Below are 26,249 nucleotides of genomic sequence, written 5' to 3' on the forward strand. Positions count from 1 at the left end.
CTTCTGAACTGAGCCCCCATGTTTGCTCTCTTAAATATATGAAGTCAGAATTTTCAGCCATAGAATGAGATCCCTTTTATTTTAGATGGGAGTCCAATATCTAATATTGAAACATAAAAAAAGAATGAAACAGTGGAGCAAATTCCTTGTAATAGCTGGGCTCAGAGTCCAAGGGGTGGCTGATCAGATTTTGGCAATAGACAAGGGGCTTGAAACACCAAGTGACAAGGTCCAAATTACTGATGGAGAAGAGAGAGAGGGAAGTAGGAGAGAATTATGTTCAGTGTACAGTGAAGGACCAGCAACCTGGGAGCTGGTATCCAGATCCCCAAGTCCTGGTACTGGTCCTTTTCACACTATCTCAACATTTACATCATGTGCTTAAACAGTTTCCCCTGCTGCAGTGGGACAGCAATACCTCCTACATGGAGCCAGGAGACCCAAGGTAGCAGCAGTAAATAAGTATCTTGCATATATGTCAAATGCAGTCCTCAAACACAACCTTACATCTTAGTAAAAGAGGTCAGAAAGTACCAACAAAAATGATATGCTTTTTTTCCTACAACAATGTTTAATCTCCATGCCAAGAAGTCCCATTTGATGCTTTTTCCTACTGCCTCTTAAAATTAGGTGACAAAGTAGAAATCCAGTTATGAAAATAAAAAGGCAGAGGTATATGAGCTCTGGCTCAATAAGACGTATCAAATATACAGTGTCCTGGTGTCACGGGGCAGACAAAACTATCCTAGACACTGTGGGGAGCAGATGGGTCCTGGAGAGGTAAAAACTCTACTTTGGGATCACTCACACGTGGACAGTGCGTTAGCCATTGAACGAGGGCTACGTGAGGGCATGAGAGGGAGGTGCACTTCTCTATAATGAGGGTGGGGAACATATACTCGTGGAAGGGACATTTTAAGTAGCTATGTTTATTATTACTTTTTTCCAGCAATCTTGCAAGAGGCAGAAGTGTGACATTGAATTGAGTGAGACGAGCGTGTAGGTGGGTTGGCAAAGAGCCCTTCTCTGGATGCAGGCCTCTGGCTTGTCAGGGAACAGCTGGTTCCACCGCTGGGCCGTGGTTACTCTTTTGCTTCAAGGAAAAGGGTTTCTTGAGGGAACAACTTTACCTCCAATAATGACTTATTTGGGTCCAGCTGGGTTATCTAAAAAGAAAGAAAGCACATATTCAAAAGACTGGAACAAGCACTGTTTTCTCTGCATGACATTCAGATCCCATCCATGCACACTGATTTTGAGCCTACTATGTATGCACTGGCATGAGCATTTTCACAGCCGTTACCTTGTTTGATCCTCAAACTAACCCTGTGATGTACGTGTTATTATTCCCATTTTATAAGCGAGGGAACCAGGGCTCAGAGAGGTCAAGTCTCAGAGTTTAGTGGAAGAGCTAACATTTGACCTCGGAGCATAGGTTTAGGAGACCGGATGTCTTCCTGGGCAGGTGGAGGTTCCCTGCCTCCTATGCAGCTCAGCTTGGCCATCAGAACAGGAGGCCCTTAGGAAAGGGTACAAATTCAACTGACTGGCGTTGGGGGACCTCTCCTTGGTTGGCTCCTGACAGAAGGGAGGGCCTTTTCTACTTGGAGGGATAAGACCTAAGCCTTTGGGGCTCCTGTTTGGGGCTCATCTCCTGTTAAACTTACCTGTAATAAACTGTAGAACGCCCACTCCACCATGCCCAAAGGTGACTATCTCCTCTGCCAAGGACAGGCTCCCTAGGGAGGTATATTACAATCTCCTTGTCAGGGGAGGGGCATGGATATTTAGTTTGAAAAAATGAGTCAATGCTATAACATGACTTTATATTTTAGAAATAAAAAAACCCAAACCATTATTTTGTAATATGAACTATAGAGAGTAAAGCTGGATAAAATCTTGGCTCAGCTGGGATATGCTAATCATACAGGGATCCTAAATTAGGTTTTATGACCTGCTGGGACAGGGGCAGGGATGGGATGTGGACATTTTCTGAATCCGAGACTGAGAAAGAAACAAAAATTTCCTGTTTAATAAATGGGATCATGAATTTTACAATGTTGAGAAATACTGGTTTAGTGGAAAGGATAATGGGTTTTGGGACTAGAAAGATTCTGGTTTAAATCACAGCTGTGTTGGCTATTAGCTTTGTGGCTTTGGAGTTAGTGTCAGTCTTGCAGGACTGAGGTGAGGATTAAATGATAAAAAAATATATAATAAGCACAGTGTCTGGCACAGAGCAGGTATTCCATGACGGCTGCCGGGTGTGTGAGCAACGGTAAGGAGGGGTGAACACACAGCTCAATGGGCAGCTCTGAGAGTGCATGACGGGAGGCTGGGCGGTGCTCTGTGAGGTACAGGAGCCCTGGGCCCGTGGGCAGAGAACACAGCACCCAAGGCACGTGACCTTGTCCGCTGCTCACCTCAAGCCACACCTAATGAAACAGCTCCGCTGTCTTCTGCTAGCTGACAGGGATGGGGACACCCTGGGGGACCGGGTGTCATAGGCAGGCTGGTGAGCTAAAGGAGGAACACTCTTCGACTGTATCCACATGGAAACCTGGTATGCCCAGGAGGGTCATTAAGGAGACACATCCGCCTCCAGAATCCTCTCTACTTATAAGGAACCCGGATTAAAGCTGCTCTACTGGTATCTCTTGGGCTCTGGGCAGATGGGCAGGCAAGGCGGTGGGGAGGGCCCAGCCTGCTGTCTGTCTTTCAATGCACTGGGGGGCAAGCTGCTGGCAAATGTTTACCTACTTCCCCAATTAATGTACAACACTGCGCTGGCTTCTGTCAACAAACAGAGCTATGCTGCCTCTGCTTCTGACTCATTGGCATTTTCTGCCCAGCTGCTTCCGCTATTGTTCTTAATTAACATGCCAGAGCTTTTCCGGCATCTTCTACTTTGTTATTTGTGGTTTGTAAATATGCTGTTTGCTGGGAGAAACCATAATCATAATAGTGCCAGAGCTGTGCATACTGGCAGAAACAGACGCTGGGAAGCAACGAGGCTGAGAGGCTGGAGCACTGGGCCCCTGGTGAACCCTGCCTGAACAGTCAACACGCGAGGTCAGAGGTTCAGAAAACACACCTCGTTTTCACATGAGAAAACTACAGCCAAGAAAAGTTAAGTGATTTTTCCCTGTCACTTTAAGTGGGAGAGCTGGGACATGAAACTAAAATTTCTTGAACATCTGTTACATGCCAGGCACTTCAAATGTTATTCCAGTTAATCCTTAGAACAACTATGCAGGGTAGGTGGAGATGAAAAAAACTGAGGCTCAAAGTGGTTGCCACACGGATAGTAAGGGTCTGTCTATACAGCATACTGGTTAAAAAGAGTGATGCGAACTTAGATTCAAATCTCAGCTCTGCCACTATGTATATGACCTTGAAGAAGTTATACAACCAGAGAGCCTCAGTCTTCCCACCTGTAAGATAGGAATAATCAGTTTCCCCTTTATAGATTGCTGTGATGGATAAATGGAATAATGCTGGTGAAGCTCTGATGCCCAAGCCAGTAAGTGTTCAGTCTGTGGTAGCTGCTACTGGCTGGAGTGTTGCTTTGGGTCAGGGCCCTGGTCTGTTTAGCCTCAAAGCTGGAGCTCTTTCCCCAAAGCCTCCTAGAGCCCAGGTCTGTACCAGGCTGCCTTTCTTATTTCCATCCCGAAGCCCAGCAGAAGTGCTCCCTTTTCCCGGACAGGATAATGCCTCAATATCTGGAGACCCCCTTTTATAGCTTCAGTGGGCTGTGCCACCAATGGACTGCTTCACAGCAAACATGGCTGTGTTGGGGCTGCTCTGTCTGGTGCCCCAAGTCATAAGCAATTTTTTTCTCTGAAGGTCATTTCAGACAGGAATTTCCAAGTGAACAAGGACAACCTCTGTTTCCATTCCCATTTGCCTGGCGTGGACAGAGACTGTGGGGAGCCTAGGGGGACCCTGCTTCTCCCCAGCAAGATAGTGGCCAGACTGTGAAACCATCCTACAGCACTCTGGACCCCATTCAAGCAGGATGTGGAGCATGCCAGGAGGACCTCCTGGGGGAGGAGCCTAAAACCATGTTCTCTGAGAAACAGCTCAGGGGTGGGAGACGTCGCCCTGGAGAAAGGGCACAGAGAAGTGGCAGTGACAGGGGCAGGGACTGGGCTGTGCCAGCACTCTCAGTATTTGAAGGACTGACCAGCAGACAGAGCAGACAGGTTCCGGGCAGCTCCAGTGTGTCGAGATGGGATTAGTGAGGCAAAATGGCAAAGAAGCAGAACTCAGCTGTTCAGGAAGAAGTTTTTAATGGAGAAGCAGCTGCTGGTGTGGCTACTACAGCTTCTTTCTTTTACCTTCCCTGTCCCCCATCTTCTGTTTTTTATTTTCTTCTTGATAAACTCCCATTTACTGAGTGCCTACCATGTAGCTGGAACCCTGTTAAGTACCTGAACTAGGCCCCAAACACCTGGTTAAGTAGGCATTATTTGCCATTTCACAGTCGAAGACACCATGGATTATCTTGCCCAAGGTTGCAGACAGAACAAAGTTTCAAACTCAAGTCTGCCTGACTCCAAAGCTCAAGACAACCAGAATGCTTCTGGTTAACATGTCCACAGACCACCCCAGGGAAAAGGAGGGGGTGGGGAAGGTAGAGGTAAGTGCGCACTCTAGTGTCCCTGGAAGCATTCAAAGAGAGGCTTATTTGAAGAACAAAGTGATGGTGATAATAATGCCTAACATGTATTGAGCATTTACTTTATACCAGGCATATTCCAAGCACTTTACATTAAAAAAATAACTTAATTTTCATAATAACCCTCTGAAGTGAGTTATCTGAAATAGGTACAATCATTTTTCCCATTTTGCAGATGAGCAAACTGAGCCACGGGGCAGATTAAGTAATTTGCCCATGGTCTCAAAGCTGTTAAGGGCAGAGCCAGAATAAATCAATCTAGCTTTGGAGTCCATATGTCTAACAACTAGAGTACAGTGCCAGAGGTATTGCGAAGAACTGGATCCACATAGAGAAAGAAGGTGGAGGAGAGGCCCCTGAGGTTGTTTCTAACCAAGCTTCGGATATAAGATCTTCACTTTAAGAATGGCAAAAGGTCAAGGGTCATGAAAAAAATCTTGAAATGTTTATAAAATACGAATACAAGAACCCAATCTGAGCTTGTGTTCTGCCATTTACTTGGGACTTTACTGAATTATTGACTCTCTGAATCAACAGGGAAACCCACTGGGGAAGGGGAGGTATTCTCAGATAAGAGGTATGGCCTGACTTTGTCTACGTTAGAAAAGGAAAGTCAACCATCTTGACATTTTATTCATTATACATAGGAAACTTGAATGGATATATTTTTCTCACTAAATTAATAATAGTCAAAGCCCTTCATTTCACAGGTGGGCAGCCTGAGCCTCAGAGAGGTGAGGTGCCTTGGCCTACGTTACACATCTGAGAGGTGCAGATGCAGTACTCTGTCCAGAGTTTCTGACTTCTATTTTGGGATTCTTTCTAGCCACGCCATTCTGCTTCTCAGTTCTTTTTTTTCTTTTTTTTTTTTTTTTTAAATACATGAATGTAAACATAATACTACTAGGCTGGGAGTTACTCGAGGGCAGGAGCTGAGTAATATTAAAAATAACAGCAGCAGCAATATATGCATAATACTTTATAGTTTGCAAGATACTTACATAAACATTAACTCACAATCATGTAGGGTCAGTATTATTATCAGTCCTTTTAATTTTATTTATTTTGCTAAGGCAATGCTTTTATTTTGCAGTTGAATAAAGGAAAGTCTGTATCTAATATTTTCATTTAGAAACAATGCTAGGTTCAACAAACAGTGCTGAAGCAACTGAACATCTACATGTAAATGAATGAACCTAGAAGCAGACCTTACATCCTTCACAAAAATTAACTCAAAATGGATCACAGATTTAAATGTAAAACACAAAACTATAAAATTCCTAGAACATAGGAGAAATCTAAATGACCTTGGATATGGTGACGACTTTTTAGATACAACACCAAAGGCACAATCCATGAAAGAAATAATTGATAAGCTGGACTTCATTAAAATTAAAAACTTCTGCTTTGCAAAAGACACTGTCAAGAGAATAAGACAAGCCACAGACTCTGGGAAAATATTTGCAAAAGACACATCTGATACAGAACTATTATCTTAATATACAAAGAACACTTAAAACTCAACAATAAGAAGACAAACAACCCAATTAAAAAGTGGGCCAAAGGCTTTAACTGACACCTCACCAAAGACGACATACAGATGCAAGTAAGCATATGGAAAGATTCTCCACATCATATGGGGAAACGCAAATTAAAACTGAGCTACCGCTACACACCTATTAGAATGGCCAAACCCCAGAACACTGAAACCACCAAATGCTGGCGAGGATGTGGAGCAAGGGGGACTTTCATTTACTGCTGGTGGGAATGCAGAATGGTACAGCCACTTTTGGAAGACAGTTTGGTGGTTTCTTAAAAAAGTTACCATATGATCCAGAAATCATGCTCTTTGGTATTTACCCAAAGGAGTTGAAAACTTATACCTACACGAACACCTGTACATGGCTGTTTATAGAAGCTTTTTTAGTAATAGCCTAAACTTGGAAGCAACCAAGGTGTCCTTCAGTAGGTGAATGGATAAATAAACTGTGCTACAACTAGATAATGGAATATTAGTCAGTGCTAACAAGAAATGAGTTATCAAGCCAAGAAAAGACATGGAACAATCTTAAATGCATATTACGAGAGAAAGAAAGCCAATCTGAAAAGGCTAGATACTGTATGAGTCCAACTATTTGATGTTCTGGAAAAGCCAAAACTATGGACACTGTAAAAAAAATCACTAGTTGCCAGGTGTTTGGAATGGGGAGGGATAAACAGGCAGCCGTACAGAGGGTATTTTTGGGCAGTGAAAATCCTCTGTGTGGTATTATAATGACAGACATACATCATTATACATTTGTCAAAACCCAAAGAACATACAAGACCAAGAGTGAACCCTAATGTAAACTATGATTATGATGTCATTGTAGGTTCACCGACTGTAGAAAAAGTACCACTCTGGTGTGGGATATGGATAATGGGGGAGGCTGTGCATGTGTGGGACAGAGCTTATATGGGAACTTTCTGTACTTTCTGCTTAATTTTGCTGTGTAACTAAAACTGCTCTGAAAGAATAAAAGCTTCTAAAAAACATCCTAGGTTGGATTTTTTTTTTTTTCAGATTTCTAATGGGGGAAATGCCCTGCAGTCGTACTTGGAAATTATGCTTTGGGAATCAGCCCTACTCTGTAGATGAGGAAACAAGACCCAGAGATTGGGTTTGCCTGTGATCATACAGCATAACTGGTACAGGCAGAATGAGAACCCAAGCCTTCTGACTTGTTTCCCGTCATTCCCATTGTAACTCCCCCAACTCCTACAAGTGGCTTAATGGGGTTCTCTCTGCCTTTATAAGTTACAGCCTTCGGGTTCAGTGTGAGGAACTGGGAAGCAATAAACCACCAATGCTTCCCAAAACATATTCTTGCTTTTAGAGTAAAATCTGCATCTCAGAAAGTTCCAGCACCTTCAAGGGGAGAAACGCTCTGTTCTCACATTTTCTCGTGTATTTGCCTGCTCCCCTCTGGGGACCAACACAATCACTTTCTAGACGATATGCTAGCAGTCCTGTCAGCAGAGGAAGTCCTGAATAGCCTGGCAGGAGCAACCCTTTGCCACACTGGCAGAACATTTATAAGCCTTTTGTAGCTCCCACAGTGAGCAAACACTAGAATTTCATCCACACCCATTCCTCCCCTGGCCCCAACTCCATGTGAAAGGCAAATAGACCCCATTGTCTACATCAGATACAGACACACCACCATAAACTTCCCCTTCAGTTATGGACCACCTCTTCTGCAAACCCTCACTCACCTTTCAGCCCTCAGCAGGCTCTCCCTCCTCCATGTTCTCTGTACTGACTGTCAGGGCTGGACACGATCTCATGATGGCAGGATTTAAAGGGCCAGAATGTATGGGTTCCAGTACTGGCTCTAGTGGTGCAACTTTAGACAATTCACTCTTCTTCTCTGAGCTTTAATTTTTGCATTTAAGAGGTGTGCATATACGGGGGGGGGGGAGGAGGGGAGTGATTCAATAGTCAAATGGGCTGCAGTTGGGCTTAGAAACAGAAACACTTGGGTTCAAATTCAAGCTCTTAGTCATGTCAGTAAGATGCTTAGGGTTCCAATTTCCTTCTCCATTGGGTGAAAGAGTTGTCGCAGGGGTTAAATAGCCATCCCAGAGACTGACACATGACAGCTATTATGATTCAGTGCCTTCTTTGTGTATAGTAGATGTCACCTGCACAGTGTGAGCTCCCCAATGGTTGGAATGGTCCGAGTGTGATCTAGGGAGGGAGACTTGGGTTGGAGTCCCACTGCTATAACCTGCTACCTGATGACCACGGGTAAGTTAACTTCCTGGTTCACTGTTTATTTATAAAATCAAGACTTTCTTTGCCATCCAGAGTTGTTGTGAGGACTCAATATGATAAAACTTATAACCCATGAAGCATTTATTTCACACTCATGCTTCCATATGGAGGGACTCTTGGATGCTCTCTCTGTCTCACACAGACTGGTGAGGAGAGACCCATCAGCTCGGTGAGTGTGGGAGAAGAATCTGAGCTCAGCCCTTTCCTTTCCCTTTTCTGGAGCCAACCTGCCTTCCTGTTACAAGATACAAAGGGCCTTCAGAGTCCAGCTGTGCCAAGGACTGGGTGGGAAAGTCTCTAATTTAGGGGCACAAAATATATCAGCGAGACCCTTGGCTGCAGTTCCCAAACCACAATCTTTGATAAACCTTTTCAGTAACAAAGGCAATATTTTTATCCCCACCTCAGTCCTGTGTCTATCTGTCAATTGGTCTTATGTCTTTCAATTAGTCTTGAACTAGTTAGGTAAAAAGGTGATTATTTCATGTTCCTTAAAACCCCAAATACCCCCATAGCAGAAAGCAAGTGTTTAACAATTATGATTTGACGTAACTTGATACCAGGGTCACAGCTCTTTTTTCTCAAAGTCTATTTGGCCTTGATTAGAAGATGAGAAAGTCACTCATAAGTCAATTCTAAAATACATTTCCCATCTATAACATAAAGCTACACCAAAGAGATAAAAAATGATTAAAGGACTTTCCCAAGATTATATAGTTAGGAAAGCTAAGGGAAGAATTTGCAGCCAGCATTGGCTTTTGTTGCCTCTTAACCTCTGATCCTACTTCTAAACAGGGGACAGTTAATGGGACTAGCTGGCTTTCCCTTGGGCATAAAGAAAGCAGGCACTCTGTAGATGTGTCTTGGTGGGGCTCATTGTGGTATGGGCTTTGTTGTTCCCCACAGGCTATCTTTTGTTACTGTCACCTTGGTTCTAATTGCTAATTGCCCATTTTCTTTAAACACCTTTTGATGAGCTGGGAATCCCTAAAGAGGGCAGTTATACCCACAAACTATCAGAGGGAGAACTTAAGAGCTGATCTGCTGGTCATGTGCTGATGAGGGTGTGAAAAAGCTTTTGTAACTGTAAAGTCTTTGCAAACATAAGGGATATATATATATATATATATATATATATATATATATATATATATGGCACTGGGTGAGGGTTTCCAGAAAGCAGTGACAGATGCTGCATTATTAAACTGTGGTAGAGCAATGGGTTCCAGAGAATGAGGCTGGGTAGGCTTCTGCGACTGCAGAAACATCGGGTGCCTACAAGACATTTTCTTTCCTTGACTTTTTTTTTTTTCGGTTGGGGTGAGAATATGGGAGAATGGATAAAAAGTTAAAAGAAAAACAAAGGAGAGAAGACTAAGGCGACAAAGGGATAGAAATTGTGTCTTGCAGGCTGCCCTATCTGTTCTTTGTTCTATCACATTATAATGATTAGAACAACCATGTTAACATTCATTGGGAGCTTATTAGGTACTAACTGTTCTGAGTGCTTTATGAGCACTACACAACCCTATGAAGGAGGCACTATTACCTCCGCTTTAAAAATGGGGAAATAGAAGCTCAAAGAGATTATATAACCTGAGTAAGATTGCACAGGCAGGAAGTGGCAGAGCAAAGATTTAAAACTAGATCTGGCTCCAAAGTCTGTGTTCTTAACCATGACACTAGATAATTTTAGTATTGTAGTCACACACTGGACTATTTATTCTAAGTCTCTTGCTGGAAAGGACTGCCCCCTTCATGTAACTGAAGTACATTCATCCCCATAACACAGTATATTACCTCAGGCATTTGGGCAAATTTCACTCAACTAGTTCCTCGATTATGACAGACCTGGTGACTTTAAGAGCTGCAGGGGTCTTTAGAGGTCATCTCTGTAACAGATGGGGACCGAAAAGCCCAGTGAGTGAAAAGAATTTATTCAAGGTTACTGAGCATTCACGGCAGATCTGGGATCAGATCTGGATCCTTCACTCTCAGCTCGTGCCTTTATGCGGCCAGTTTAATCAGCACACCAAGTCTAAAGTGGCACAGTGTCAGGGAGACTCTCAACACCAAACCCCAAAGGAAAGATGTGACCCTTTCCTTGCATGGGTACCCATGGTGGTGGCTTTGGTGACTATACTATTAAACAACAGTTAGTGGGGACAGCCCAGAGGGAATAGAGGGGGTGGAGGCAGGAAGGGAACACAGGAAAAGATCCAAGTCTGCAGAGTGAACATAATAAGCATAAAAAGAATACAAAAAGCGTAAAAAGAATGAGAACAGTCATGTCTCCTCATCCTGGGAAGTCTGTTCCAAAGAGTCATCCCTCTTGGGCTCGGGAAGACACGATTTGAATAAAAGAAGTTCTGCTGTGCAGAGTTGTTTGCAAGCTCACTTTTCCCTGAAAGCGTAATAGACAGGATATAGGCAAATTCATAAATGAGGATTCCGCAGTGAGGCAAGATGCTGGTCCCCTCATCCCTGGGGGCAGCCAGTATTTTCAGGCTGAGATGTCTCTGAACCTGAGCAATCTCGCATGGTTACCCCACAAGGCACACAAACATCTATCTTCAATGTGGGCAGTGATGTGAAAAGGGCTGGGAAGCACCAATACAGAGGACGTGTCTCACTTTCAGGGGCTGATGTCACGGAAGGCTGTCAAGTCCTCGTTTAAAAGGTTCCTACGGTGCCTCTGACAAAAGACTGGCTCACAACACCAACCACTGCACTTGGAAAGAAACCTGCTGACTGCTTAGATTCAGAACTGTTAAACTTCAGCTTGCAAACCTGAGAAACCCCGATTATTGTACGCCTAGAGCTTCACCACCAGGCATGGGTTAAGTGCTCATTAGGGAGGCAGCAGAAGGAGCACTGGTGGGTTCGAATCCTAGTTCTGCATGTATGCTCTTGAGCAAGTCATTTCACCTCCAGAAGACCCAGATTCCTCATCTGTAAGCTGGAGACAACATCACCCAACACCTAACAGGCTCTAACAGACCATTTCTCTCTGGCTCTCTCCTTCATACTGCCATTCGAGAGAGACTCGAACAAAATATCTGATCCTGTCTCTTTCCTACTTAAAATTCTTACATGGTTCCTTAGGGCAACAGAACAGGCCCCTTTTGCTTTTGCCTCCTTTTCCCAATTTGTAAATGGGTGGTGTTTTTGGCAAGGCTCATAGCATGCCTATAATGGAAGACAAAGCCGAAAAGACAGTGTGGAGATAGATCATGAACGGCTCGAATGTCTTATTAGGTTTAAACTTCTGAAAGAAACTTTTGTCCCTGGCTTCAGAGAGATCTGGAGTGGCATGCTCGATGTGCTCTTCAGGCAGAGTGGCTAGGGAGAAAGTGAGCATTTTGAATGCATTTTAATACTCACGCAGGACCATGGAGCTGGTGCGTGTGTAACTCTGCACGCAAACACCACTCAAGAGCTGGAGCTTTGAACAGGAGTTGAAAGAGTTGAGTCCCTAACGACATACAAAAGACTTGCCGGTGTGATTTATTCTGATGTATTTACTTATCCAATTACCAAAACAGCAGGAGATCATTAAATTTTCTAGTTACCAGATGCAGCACGTTCAATATCTTAAATGTTACCAAGGCTCTCTCTGAGCTATTTTGATATTACATTTCATCTGCCTAAAAGCTTATGAAACTGGAAGACAAGAATCATGAACAGAGCAGTTGTTTTCTGTTCAGAAGGCTGGTCCAGCAGGCACCTGTGCAATACCAAACCTATACCAGAAACTCCCAAACTCTCGCCTGGATTTAAGGAAAAGTACTCGGAGGAGAAACAAAAGTATTTAGGAGAGAAGATGCTAAGGAAGTGGTACTTGAAGGTGGCTGGAGATACGCATTCCACCTTCTTCATGCTCATTTTCTATCAGTTCAGACCCCACGCGCACAGAGGGTCCCGGCTCAGAATAGAGGAGGAGAGAAGGGAACAGGCACCTCTGGGGGACCTGGCTCCTCACCCTGGCTTACTGCTTCTGTGTCAGCTTGGACAAGTCGCTTTTGAGCAACTTAAAGACAGAGTGGTGTTTCCTGTTTCTATATTTCCAGCTTCCAGCAAAGAACCTGCTGCATTATGTGCTCTTAACAAATGCTTGTTGGATGATCAAACCAGAGAACGCACATTATGGAGCAGTGAAAAATATGCAGCAAGCCTTTATTAACAACATTTTAAGAGTTAAGTGGCAAAATAGATGTTTATTTTTTTTTGAAAAAAAAAAAAGTTATATAAATGATACCTGGGCCTAAACTTTTTGAAGGGGTGGTCATGGCTTGGCCTCAACATTGTTTCTCTAAACACTATTCCCTCACAGACCTTATGCTCCAGTCAATTAGGGCAATTTGCTATTCCCTGAATATGTCTGGTGCTTTTCCTCCCTGAACCTTTGTCTTTGTAGTTACCCCGACTGTACCGTCCTTGTTGAAAACATATATTCTTCAAGGCTCAGCTCAAATGCTACTTCATCTACAAAACCAGGCCTAAGTGACAGAGCCTAAATCAATCTCTTATAACAGAGCTAATCGTAAGCGGCAGCTTCTCCCATTCACTGGGCCATGGGCTCCTGAAACACAGGGGCCATATGTTCACTGTGGTCTTTCCCTCACGTGCCTATTCCACTGCCCTGAATGTGGTCAATCTACATTTCCTGCACTAATACCTTTGTTTCACCTCAGGATCCTCAGACAAGGTGACCACCAAGGTCTGCTGAGAGACTCAAGGTCAATATAAACTGAAATGTAGGCACTGGCAGTGCCAAGCCTGTCCTTTGCTAAAACAGCACCCCTATACTTTGACCAGGCAAGGCAACCCCTTTCTGGGGGATCTAGCTCAGAGCATCAGCTAGTTTCACACTGACTTACCTGTCTGTTGTGCCTCTCAGGTTAATTTGCAATTGTTTATCTGTGAGCCTGTCCCTCTGGTTCGGTTGAATTCTGAGGGCATGTCATGAAGTCTCACTGGCTATCTATGCCCAGGGCCTAGTATACTGTGGAAACAGTGTGAATTCATAAATGTTTACTGAAAGACTGACCTATTGAATGACTGAATGGAGGCTCCTCACGCCTCACTAGCACTTCCACCAAGCCAAAGAGTGGGATTCAAGAGGAGCTCCAGCCCCAGACTTCTTCCTGCTGACTCACTCCTATAGCAGGCAGAGCCTGTCAGCGATACCATCTGCAGGTCATCCCAGCTGTCCCCCAGCTCTGGACAAGCCCTAGCCCTTGACTTAGTTCTGCAGCACAGACACAGACATTGAAAATAAGTTTGCATCAGTTCCCCTTTCAGAAGGGACAGATTTTTCCCTACTTAAACTGCTGTTGGAATTGGCTAATTAGAAGGATTTAAAAAATCTTAATACTCTAAACAGAGAAAACTGGTTCTGAATTATTAAGCAACATTTTCAATGCATTTGAATAACCTTAAGTGACTTAGCTGCCACCTGATCCTAAGCTCTGGCTCAGATAAATAAATGAAATATTGTCAAAGCTCTGGCTTAGAGAAGCCTCCAGCTACAGCAAATAAAAGCTTAAGTCCCCATAAACTGCCTGGGACAGAGACATTCTCATATAAGAGGAGAAGGAGAAGATGATATGAAATAAAGTGAATAGACCAGGAAGCCAATGGTTTTGTTCTAGTTTTCAAAAGAGAGTTGTCAGTGGGTCAGGTATTTTCTATATCCAGGTCATTTAATCATAGAATCACATAGTAACAGAGCTGAAAGAAGATTTGGAAAGCACTTATTTTAATCTCTTTATATTTCAGATGAAGAAAAGACCCAGAGAAGTATGTATCTTGCTTGAGATCACACAACCAATGGCTGGAAGAATCAAAATCCTGCCCCAGGATGCCTGGCTCCCACCTTAGTTCCCTCCCCACTATATCATATTCCTCTGAGTATGCCCTGCTGGAGCTGTCAAAATGAGAAGCTGATAACTAAGTAACTAAGTGGCTATTAAAAAATACCTGAAAAATTTAACCTGGGTGGGGGTTGGGGAGGCGGGGCTTCAAGATCTCAAATTCCAGACTCCATAGTTTTCCCCTCAGGCTTTGGAGTTTTCTTCCATTACTATGGGGGGGATGGAGCGGGGAAGGTGGGAAACCAGAAATAAGAGAGGGTAGATGTCACTATAATGTGGGCCGTCTCTTGCCTGTCCTTGAGCTATGAGGATACCATGAGTTTCTGCCTGGTAAGATGGAAAATACAAAAACCAAACAAAGACAGTGAATGCATGAATAGGTAGGAATATATTTTTCTTCTCATTTACTTACTAAACAAATATTTCCTGAGTGTTTACTATGATGGCAGAAACATGCCAGGCCCTGGGATACAACAGTGAGCAGGTACTGTCTCTGCCCTGAAGGAGTGTAGAGTCTAGGGCAGCATGCAGAGGAGAAATCGACCCACTGCAATTCGGAACAGTAAAGGGCTACAGCAGAGAAGAGGGCAGCAGGGGAGCACGAGAAGGTAAACACCTAACTCAGTCCTAGGGTGTCAATTAGCTCCATATTCTCTTTCCTCCTTGTCTCATTCTAATTTGCACAACTCTTTCCTACAATCTAATCATTTTACTGACTTACACTTTCACATACAATAATCCAGTATTAGTTGCTTACTATGTGCCAGGCACTGCACTCAGATGCATCAGAAATAATCCCAAATAACTTCAGATTTGATGCATACAATTCTTTGTTTGAAAAATGTGTATCTTACTCTCATTTGGTGACTATTGTGAACTTGGGCCAACCACTTCTACGTTTGTTGTCTTGGTTTTCCTAGTCCTTGATCAAGTTACTTTCCTTCTCTACATCTTGTTTTTTTCATTATAAAATAGGGGTCTTTTCTAGTTCTCATAGTCTAAAGTGCATGCATGAGAAAGGCTTGTTCACACAAGGCTCTCACATATAGCCAACCAGAGGAAGGAAAGTGAAATAATTTGGCAATGTCAAAAGAATCTTCAGTTTTGGGATTCAGCCATCGACATTAAACCTGAATCCTTGAGGTAGTGGTTCTGGGTGAAAAGCAGGGTGTGGCCTGGGTGAAGGAGGTGGGGCTGGGCTTGGGGCTGGAGCTGCCACTGCAGTGAGGCCCCGGGGGATGTGGCATGCTGATGCACATGCTGATGTACCTGGAACACCAGCATTGGCTTTGAAAATTACAAGGAGTGTCTAGAAGGGTAAATCTGCATACATACACATTTGCAGTTGTTTGTATTTACAATGGGGTTATTATACAAACTTTAAGTGAGTAAAGTGTGTCTGCAGAAGTACCTGGAATACTGAGCACAGAACTAATGATTTTTTAATTTATGGTTGGATGGAGTCAGACTGGATTGTATGTACAGCCTTCAAAAATTTATTTGATTTCTGATATGGCAATTTTGAATGGTATAGTGCTTTATAAACACCTTATAAAATTAAGTTCTGGGGCAAAATAAATAATTTTTTAAAGGTTTAAATACATCAACATATCTATACATATCAGTAAGTCACTCCATTTTATATTCATCATGGTATGGGGAATCAAATACTGGTATTGATATTTATTGTGCAGCCTTGAGAAATTTAAGCTCTCCTAAGCTGTGTCCTCATCTGTAAAATGGGGATAACAGCTATCTTTCAGAGAAGTAATATACTTGATTGTGCATATAGCAGGAACCAAAATAATTGGCTTTATTCATTGTCATCAATCCCTACCATTCCAGGTCCTTTGTAAATATGGAACTCAGAAAGGAGTAAAGGCAGATTTTATTAAAGTTCTGAATTTCACTCAGCTTCCACGAAATGGCTGTAATCACCTTAAACATACTTTAAAAACTCCTTTGTGTATTCCTTTGATCTGGTCCAGGGCACACAATAATGGTTTTCTTATATAATACCACCAGTTCTCAATACTTCTGTGAGTTAGCAAGATCCTTTCCTCTCCCTGCCATCAACTTCATCATAATAGCTGAAATACACTGAGCATTTACTTTGAGCTGGTGCTTTTTCTTTTTCTTTTTTTTAAGGAGGGTGCCGCTCACAGTGGCCCATGCGGGGATCAGACTGGCAACCTTGGTGTTTTCAGCACCACGCTCTAACCAGCTAAGCTAACTGGCTACCCCTGAGTTGGTGCTTTATAAGTATTTCATTCCACTTTTACAACAGCCCTGTGAAGTAGGTACTATCATTATCCTTATCTTATAGATGAGGAAACTGAGCTACATAGAAGCTAAGTAATTTGCTCAAGATCCAAGAGCTAGGAAATGGCAGTGGAGATTCAGTCTGGGACTCCAGAACCCAATCTTTTAACCATTACCCTATACTGTCTCTTCATCACTCATCTCCTTCAAATCTGCTCCCGTCACTGCCAGGAGCATTTTCTGGTGTTGGCCACTCCCACAGTTTAAGTCCGTTTAGTCTCTGTTAGAAAGCACCACCTAGACTTTCTCCTGGAACCTCAGACTCAACAAATCCCAAAGTGAACTTGCCTCCTCATCTATTGTCCTTGATTTCTGCACATGAACTACCATCTTTCTAGTCATTCAGGCTGGGAACCTCTAAATCACTTCTGACAATCCTTCCTACCCTCCCTACCCTGACATAGCTAGACAATCACCCAATCCCATTGATTTTTCCTTCTTCCTGATTCTGCTGCTTTCTTTTTGTCTCCATTGCTGCCATCTTGGTTCAGACTCCCACAGCCTGTTGTCTTGTCTATTGCAATAGTCCTATCTGCTCTCCTTTTTCTAGGGTCTCCCTACTCTAATTCTTCCTGATAAAAATAATCAACAAGTTTGAGACAGTAGGGAAAAGGTGGACATGTAGAATCAAAAGACCTAGATGGAGCCATTGCCCTATCATTTATTAGTATGTCAATTTGTGTTAGCTATTTGACAGTTCTAAGTTGAACTTCTCATCTTTAATACAAGGGTTAATACCTACCTTATCTTAACTAGTTCACATTTCCACTGGAATTGGTTTCGTGAGGGCAAAAACTTTGTCTAGTCTATTCACTAGGGTATCCCCAATGTCTTGTGCATAAGAGGTGTTCAAATAATATTTTGTTGGATCAAAGCATAGAAAATCCTTCAGTTATTTTTTCAACTCCTATCCCATTTCCCTCAATGCTCAACTTTACATCTTAAATGCCACAAGAGCAAACTGTGTGCAATTCCCCGAACATGAGCTGGCTTATGTTCCTATGGTTTTGTTTATACTTCTGCTTGACAAATGACCATCCCTATTAAATAATTTTTTTTTTGTATTTTGAAAAAAATTATAAACTTACAGGGTGTTGCAAAAATAGTAGAGTCCTTTGTACCCTTCACCCAGTTCCCCTTAATGGTACTATATTGTATAGAACTACAGTATGATATTAAAACCAGGAAATTGACACTGGTATGAACCTGTTAACTAGACTATAAGCCTTATTCATATTTCATCAGTTTTTATGTATATTCATTTCAGTGTGTATATTGAATATTCATATAGAATATTCATACACATTTATTTCATGTGTAGATTGTGTAACCACCATCGCAATAAAGATGCAGAATGAAACCACAAAATTTATAGTCACACCTACCCCCTACAACCACATCCTCTGTTCCTGGTAACCACTAATTTGTTTTCCATCTTTATAATTTTGTCAATTCAAGAATGTTATATAAATGGAATCATACAACGTGTAACCTTTTGAGAGTGCCTTTTCTCACTTAGCAAAATGTCCTTGAGATCCATCTAAGTTGTTGCATGTATCAAGAATTCATTCCTTTTATTGAACATGGCACCTTGAGCTGAGCTGCCACTGAGCTCCCGGATGGCTCAGTTGTTTGGAGCACGTCCTCTCAACTACAAGGTTGCCGGTTCAACTCCCACAAGGGATGGTGGGCTGCGCCCCCTGCAACTAGCAACGGCAACTGGACCTGGAGCTGAGCTGCGCCCTCCACAACTAAGACTGAAAGGACAACAACTTGAAGCTGAACGGCACCCTCCACACTAAGATTGAAAGGACAACAACTTGACTTGGAAAAAAGTCCTGGAAGTACATACTGTTCTCCAATAAAAGTCCTGTTCCCCTTCCCCAATAAAGAAATCTTAAAAAAAAAAAAAAAAAAAAGAATTCATTCCTTTTAATTGCTGAGTAGTACTCTACTATTCCTTTTAAAAAAATACTTGTTCAAAAAACTCATAGACACAGACAATAGTTTAGTGAAGGGGTGTCCAAACTTTTTTCAACGTATTTTTACCAAGGGTAAAATACACAAACAGCCGGGCCACTCACTCGAGGTGAAGTACGTATTGCCTCACGTGGTTTATTTCAGTAAACTAAATACATTTTTGGAATTTGCTGCGGGGCAATTAAAAATGGATTGCAGGCTGCAGTTGGCCTGCGGGCCGCAGTTTGGACACCCCTGGTTTAGTGGTTACCAGAGGGTAAGGAGGGTGGGGAGTGGGAGATGAGGGTAAGGGGGATCAAATATATGGTGATGGAAGGAGAACTGACTCTGGGTGGTGAACACACAATGGGATTTATAGATGATGTAATACAGAATTGTATACCTGAAATCTATGTAATTTTACTAACAATTGTCACCCCAATAAAAAAAAAAAACTTGTTCAAAATAGGTATGTATCATATTTAGGCATCACTTATAGTACTGTTGATCATGATTTCAATGTTAACAAATCAACATTATATATTAAATAGGGTGTTTTTTAACAGAAACACACATAAAGCAAGGTTCTATATTAATTGGTTGATGAAAATTTGCAACCAGAGGCTTGTAGGAACTTAACCCTATATTTCTCTTAGGAGCAATGTTTGAGTATTTGCTAATTCAGTGTTTGTGGCAACTTTATACATTACTACCTGAAAAATGAGAATCGGCTGTTCTTTTCAGTTCTAGAACTAATAGCTCCACACAGCCTACAGAATAAAATAAGAAGACAGCAATTTCTTAACCTTGGCTACCTTGCTCACCACAATCTGCATCACTGACACAGACCTTTTTGTTCAGCCCCTTCTGTGTATTCTTCATGCTGTGCCTAGTGTGGTAGTAGTACGTGTCCTGTGCCTGCTAGGGAGATCTCCTGCCTATCTCCCCTACCAGACTTGGCCTGAAGACCGAGACAGTGTCATCATCATCATTATACCCTCCATAGTGTGTGCTGTCCATTCATTTATCCTCCATCCACTCACAATTCAGTGAGCTCCTACTCTGTGGTAGTCCTGTTCAGGTACTGTGCCAGAAACTGTGTGTGTGTGTGTGTGTGGGGGGGAGGTGGTACAAAGGCAACTAAGATACAGCATAGCTACTTCCCTAAATGAACTTATGCAGAGCTGGCCCTGGAGGACCCAGACATAAACGAGGTAAAAATCTCCAAGAGGAAATAGCCTGGTCTCTCACTCTAGGAAAAACACCATAAACGAATTCAGTAATGTTTCTAACTATAAAGGAAATCTGCTGGTAAAACAGAAGGCAGATATTAAACTCTAAATATTTCTAGTTGAACACCACTCTCAACCTTTCATTATTAGGCAAGTAAGGCACACTGTTTGATATCCTTACTCAAAAGCTGGTAGTTTCCAAACAGTTAAATATTAGACAAAGATTCCTTGTCCTCTTGAAACCAAAACATCAAAGAAAATCAGGATAGGAAGGAAGAAGTAATAATGAGGAGAGAAATAATCACCATTACCGTCATAACAGTCACCATTATTAAGTTCTTACTGTGTTAAATCCTGTATGTATCAAACATTTTACATTTTCTTTCATTTAATGCTAACAACCCTTTGAAGTTGGTATTGTTTCTCCCATTTTACCAAGAGATTAAGTAATCTCTCTAAGATCACTCAAGGAAGAGCTGATCCAGAATTCAAGGCCAGGTCCATTTGATTCCACAGCCTATGCTGCTCTCATTTCAGGCTACCATGCCTCTGAAACATGATTGAAAAGAAGAGGTAGTGTTAAATAAATCGTCCTTACAGTGTTGATTTATATTTGCTTATATAACAAGGATAAATAAATATCAACAACTCTCCCTTTATTTTAAGTAGACAGGTTGAAGGAAGTATTCTCCATCTGTGAGTGGAAGTGGCTGCAGCCTCAAGGACAACTTCAGGGGCTCTGAGCAGGCCATTGCAGGGGGCAAGTTTACACTGAATATGTTGGCACTCTAGAAACTAGGAGATGGCCATCTCCGGGGACTGTGCTTTCCTCAGGTTCTCTTGAAAATCTCCTTTGAAAATACAGGTTAACTGGTGATTATTATTTTTTCTCAGGCTACTTTTACCTTTTGCTACAGGACTAAGTTCTGTTACCAGCCAAGGTGAGAGGCAAAATCAAATGTGCACAAGTGTCCTAGTTCACAGAGTCCTACCTACATATCTAGTAAACCCCAGAAGTAAATTTCAGATGTGAATATCTTAAAAATTAAAATTATATGTGCAGAGAAGAATCAACATAGCAGGCCTAATGGCTATTCTTTGAAATGCTTGCTTATAAGGTTGGCCTCCGATTGGTATTTGGGAACTTGGGTGTTGTTGTTTTTTTGATGGGGGGTGGGGGGGTTGCACCATTCCCAGGACTGATAAAAGTGGCTCACTAAGCCTATACTGTTTGTGGATAAAAAGATAGTTTATGCTGAACACCTGCTTTCCTTCTGGGATTCTGGAATTTTGGTATGTGCCAGGCAGAGGGCACCTACATGATCTGCTTCCAATAAAAACCTTGGTTATTGAGTCTCTTATAAGTTTCCTTGCTTGGAAACATTTTACATATGTGGTCTCAAATAATTGCTGGGGAATTAAGTGTGTCTTGTGTGACTCTACTGGAGACAGCCCTTGGAAGTTTGTACCTGGTTTCCTCTAGACTTCACCACATCGTGCCTTTTCCCTTTGATGATTTTGCTTTGTATCCTTTTGCTCTGATAAATCATAGCTGTGAGTATTACTATATGCTGAGTCCTATTAGTTCTGCTAGGAAATCACTAAACCTTGGAGTGGTCTTGGGATCCCACCCCCACACAGTTGGTGTCAGAAGTGGGATTCAAAAGAACCTGATCTGATTCATTGAAATACTATAAAAATGTTGCCTGGGAGAATAAATAATGAAGGGACCGGGAATGATGAACTTTTGGTGTCTGGGTGGATATGGAGCCATTCATCCATGGTATGAAACAGCTGCTGAGCTGCTGTCTGTTATGAGAGGTAAAAGTTATCTATGGAATTCCAGGAAAATTGGCTTGCTGGCTCCCCTGACTGCTTTTGGTTATACTGACTAAAGTGAGGGGGAAAGGTGCAGTCTTGTAATGTCTTTGGTTTTTGTTCTCTTCTTTCAGGTGGCAAGAGAAAGGGTCACAGAATTCCCAAAGATGAGCTTTGGATGGGCCAAAGCCGTTAAAAGTTTGCATTGTTCTCTCCTTCAAGTGGGAGAAAAAAAAAGTTACATCAGTTCCCAGGGCTGGAGCACAATTTCACATAAAACAGAAGGAAGAAAAGGGAGAAAAACACTCCAGCCATTACTTCAGCTGAGTTGTTGTCATCTCTGCTGCAGTGGCCAAGTACCATTCCCTCCCCCTCTTCCCTTGCATTCTAGCAGTGATCTTTCCCCAACAAACTTAATGTTAACCCTGTAAATGCTGAATTTACTGATAGGTGTTGGAGTAAATTTGCAATGAGAAAAAATGTGGGCAGGATTAAAAAAATAACGATTTTGTGTTTTGTGGCTGTTGCACCTGGATATATCGTAAACATTGATATAAAACATTATATGCATTATATTTCATAAATGCTAGAGAAATCATCCAAACCAGGGAAAGCTGCAATGTGTTGGAACTCAATTTCTTTGCTTTTTGCCAGTGGTGAATGGGTTAGAATTTAAACTATTTGAGTATTACAAACAGAACAAGTCTCCAGAACTAATGATTTTTTGCTTATTGGAGCCTCTGGGAAAACAGAGGAAATCGCCAGGTATTTCACCTTGGGGGTTTTAAAAGGCAGTTTTTAGTTTGCTAATAAGCTCTTATAAAATCAGATATCTGATCTTTAGAGGCTGATGATTTTCCAGTGTGATGCATATTTTTGAGTCTATACATTTGGCTAAGACCAAAAGGGCTTAGGAAAGCCTTGTCACTTGAATTTGGAGCACAGCTGTCTGGCCCTGCAGCATCTTGGCTTTGCTGCCACGAAGAAAAGTTGTTGGTTTCTTTTGAAATCCTAACCCCACATATCCTAATTACCTGGACCTGACACTAAACTAAAACCTGACATTGTTTGCTGTGAGCAGTTTCAGCATCAGAATGTGCTGTGCTGACCTGAAAGCAAGCACAGACTCAATGACCAGGCCTTGGATTCTAGGACCACTGTAGATGTCGGTGGGGCCGAAACTGCAAACGTCACGGATGTTGTCTACACCATCTGGGTCACACACTAATGTCCACAGGAGAGGGTTTGGTTTTCAATGGGACCATCTAAAATCGAGCTGCTGATTGGTTTATATTTGACACGGAGACTGACTACATTCCTATCTTGTGATTCCTGCCAAAAAGCTACAAGTCGGGAGAGGGCGCATCACAAGGAGTGTGACCGTTCTGCCCACAGACAGACAGACTCCTCACTTCCTTAGGGGGATGTCCCACTGTTGTTGACTTGTGTTTGACTTCCCAGAGTAGTTGCAGTTTGCAACAGTGGACTAATAAATAGCTTGACTCTACTTCTCTCACCTTTCTCCTGGTACACACACCTTAGAAGGACAGCTGGATTATTAAATACTGCTGTTCTCACAAAGGGATTGATCTTTCCTAGGCTGCTCACTGGGTAAATGAACAAGACGAAAGGGGTGGGCGGTTATGTAAACTCATTTTGAAAATTTTTTATAATTCAGGATTTTGTCCTGACCAATTCCTAAACATGATGTGTCTTTCTGGTTAAGTTGTATAAAACCGATTTTCTATAAAAATCTTTTGTCCCGCTTGCATATACAATCCTTCCAGAAGAAAGGTCTGGGTGAGAGTAGGGGATGATTAAAAAAAAAAACACCTTAATATTGTGACTGCTAAAAGGGACACACTGGTTTTGTAACAAAGTAGAAAAACAAAAGAAAACCAAACCACACCCTGGCATCTAGCAGGGGAGGAAGGAAGGCATTAAAGATCCTTGGTTTTTAAAACACTTCCTGATGATGTTACAAGAATGAGAACTGGAAAGCATCAACTGTTCCATTATTCTGAATATCTTATATGCATATATATGTATATATATGAATAATGGATAGACAGGTGTGTATATACACATATACATGTGTATACACATATATATGTACATATACATCTATATACATGTTTGTATATATAATTGATTTTTATACAAATGGTAGCAAACCATACCCACAGTTCAGTATCTTCCATTTTTTTATTAACAATATATAATATCTTTGAAATTGTTCAATATAATTTGCCTCATTTTTTGTGAAGGCTGAAAATTATTCCACTATACACATGAAATATAATTCAATTTCTTTCCTACTGATGAACATTTAGGTTTTTTCCAATCTTTTGCATTTACAAACAAGGCTGGAACGAACATCCTTGGACATGTCATTTCAAATAATGTGCAAGAATATCTCTTGACTTTTTTATTATTCAATTTGCTAGTTCTTTCTCATTCTGCAGTAAATTGTACCCTTCCTTATTGCTTCGAGTATTTCTATATTTCTACAGTTACTTTATTTTGTAATATGTATATGAAATATGTTTAATATGTGTCATATGTTATTATATATTATATAGGCCAAGCATGCAACAAAAATAAAGTACATGAACACACACACACACAAAATTGTTCCTGGCAACGTTCCCCTCTTTCTGAAGGAAGAAAACTCTGATGCTACCTTGCTAAGCTGCTGGGAACGCTTTGAAGTCAAACTCCCTGCTGAGTCTACAATCACACATGACCATAGTGACTATGAGACAGCAGGGGGTGGCCCCAACTCCTACACCCCACACAGAACACTGACAGATGTTGTCCACACATAGGTGATGGCCTGGTATCATGGACGAGCAAAATTGTGTGAGACTGAGCCTTAGGCAGTCCCTCTGAAACCGAGAGCTGAGCTAAATGATTTGGACTGACTGAGAACCCAAGGGTGGGAGTTACCACAGTGGGCCTGACTAATGCTATGTCCTGCTTGGGTGCTCTAACGATTTGGAAACTTTGTTTCTAGGGGTACCACATGTGTCCTCTGGGACTGTTATTTCTTGTGTGCACCCTGATACAGTGACATTGCCTCAGTCCTGGACGGCATTCAGGTCAGCTTCAACTTAGCCAGAATTGTGCTGTACTTGAATTGATGCCTTGGGCCACGTTGAAAAAAAATGGTTAATACAGAAACTTAAGGAGGAAGTCACCTGGCTTCCTAAGACAGACCTTAATGGTTAATGGGATTTGTTTGAACCGGCTAAGTCCAGGAGCCCTAAAAAGCATAGCTGATAGCAATACTGCAGGTTGTTCTCATCCTGTGTATAGGGTTCCACTGACTGTAATTTTTCTGTAAAGATGCCTTCCTTGGTCAAGAGCAAAGGGGGCGAAATGGCAACTGACATGGCCACAAGGCCCTGAAGCAGCATGGGATGGAGAGGATGGTAGAGAAATGGGTGTTTCAACCTGGCCTGTCCCAGGTCAAGGGGCACCTGCTGCTTGGGCCCCGCCTACCCTCATCCTGGAAGGGATGCCACTCAGTGGGGCCAGTCCTTCTGAGTCAACGTAGAAAGTGGGTTTACATGCATAATTTCCTGATTTGAATGCTGCCTTTAGTTTTTTAAAACACTATGTAGACATCGAATCTGAGATGCCACTGTTTATTAAGACATTATTATATTTAACAAATTACTAATAAAGAAATAGAAAGAGCAAAGGGGTGCTCAGTGCAGAAAAGAGTTAACATAGCAGGTCTGACTACTATGTTAAGTTAAAACACTTAACTTACAGTTTTAATTTCTGTGTCCATAAAATGGAAATAATATTTGTCTGGTGTAATAGATTTTGAACATGGGTTTGAAATCTGCTTCTTTGAGTCTTTAATTTTTCAACTGAAAGGCTTGCTAGTAAGGTGGGCCTTTGGCCGGTGTCTGGGAACTTGGTTTTCGGAAGGGTCCTACTACTATTCCCAGAACTGGTAAGAGTGGCTCATGAAGCCTAAACTGTTTGTGCAAACAACAAAGTTTATGCTGAACATCTGCTTTCCTTCTGGGATTCTGGAATTTTCGTATGTGCCAGGCAAAGGTTACCTGCTTCTGTGATCAGGCTCCAACAAAAATCCTGGGTGCTGAGTCCCTAATAAGCTCCTTGCTTGGCAACATTTCACATATGTTGTCTCAAATCATTCAGGGGGAATTAAGCTCATCCTGTGTGACTCTCCTGGGAGAGGACCCTTGGAAGCTTTGCCTGGTTTCCCCTGGACCTCGCCCTATGTGCCTTTTCTCTATGCCGATTTTGCTTTGCATCCTTTTGTTGTAGTAAATCATAGCAGTGAGTGTTACTATATGCGCAGATGTGTGAGTCCTACTAGAAAATCATAGAGCCTGGAGGTGGTCTTGGGGATCCCTTGACACATTACACAAACAAAAAAGTATAGGCTTTGGAGGTTCAAATCACCATTATGTTAGTTACTATGAATATATATACATTACTTAACATCTCTGAGCCCCAACTGTTTTATTTGTAGAACGGGGCTACTATCTATGCCTTAGGGG

The 26,249-nt window shown here is 42.0% G+C and overlaps 1 protein-coding gene across 2 annotated transcripts in view; it reads right to left on the minus strand.

Annotated features, from left to right (window-relative positions):
• Window positions 1-909: 909 nt before the first annotated feature.
• FAF1 (Fas associated factor 1) overlaps window positions 910-26,249 on the minus strand; it is a 391,473-nt gene continuing 366,133 nt past the window's right edge. For both annotated transcript variants that reach the window (XM_074334706.1, XM_074334705.1), the window contains one exon: window positions 910-1,166. In XM_074334706.1, coding sequence (XP_074190807.1) covers window positions 1,083-1,166 — 84 coding nt within the window. In that variant the 3' untranslated portion in view covers window positions 910-1,082. The remainder of the gene's footprint in view (window positions 1,167-26,249) is intronic.

This window comes from Rhinolophus sinicus, linkage group LG06 (genome assembly GCF_036562045.2).
Source record: "Rhinolophus sinicus isolate RSC01 linkage group LG06, ASM3656204v1, whole genome shotgun sequence".
Lineage (NCBI taxonomy): Eukaryota > Metazoa > Chordata > Mammalia > Chiroptera > Rhinolophidae > Rhinolophus > Rhinolophus sinicus.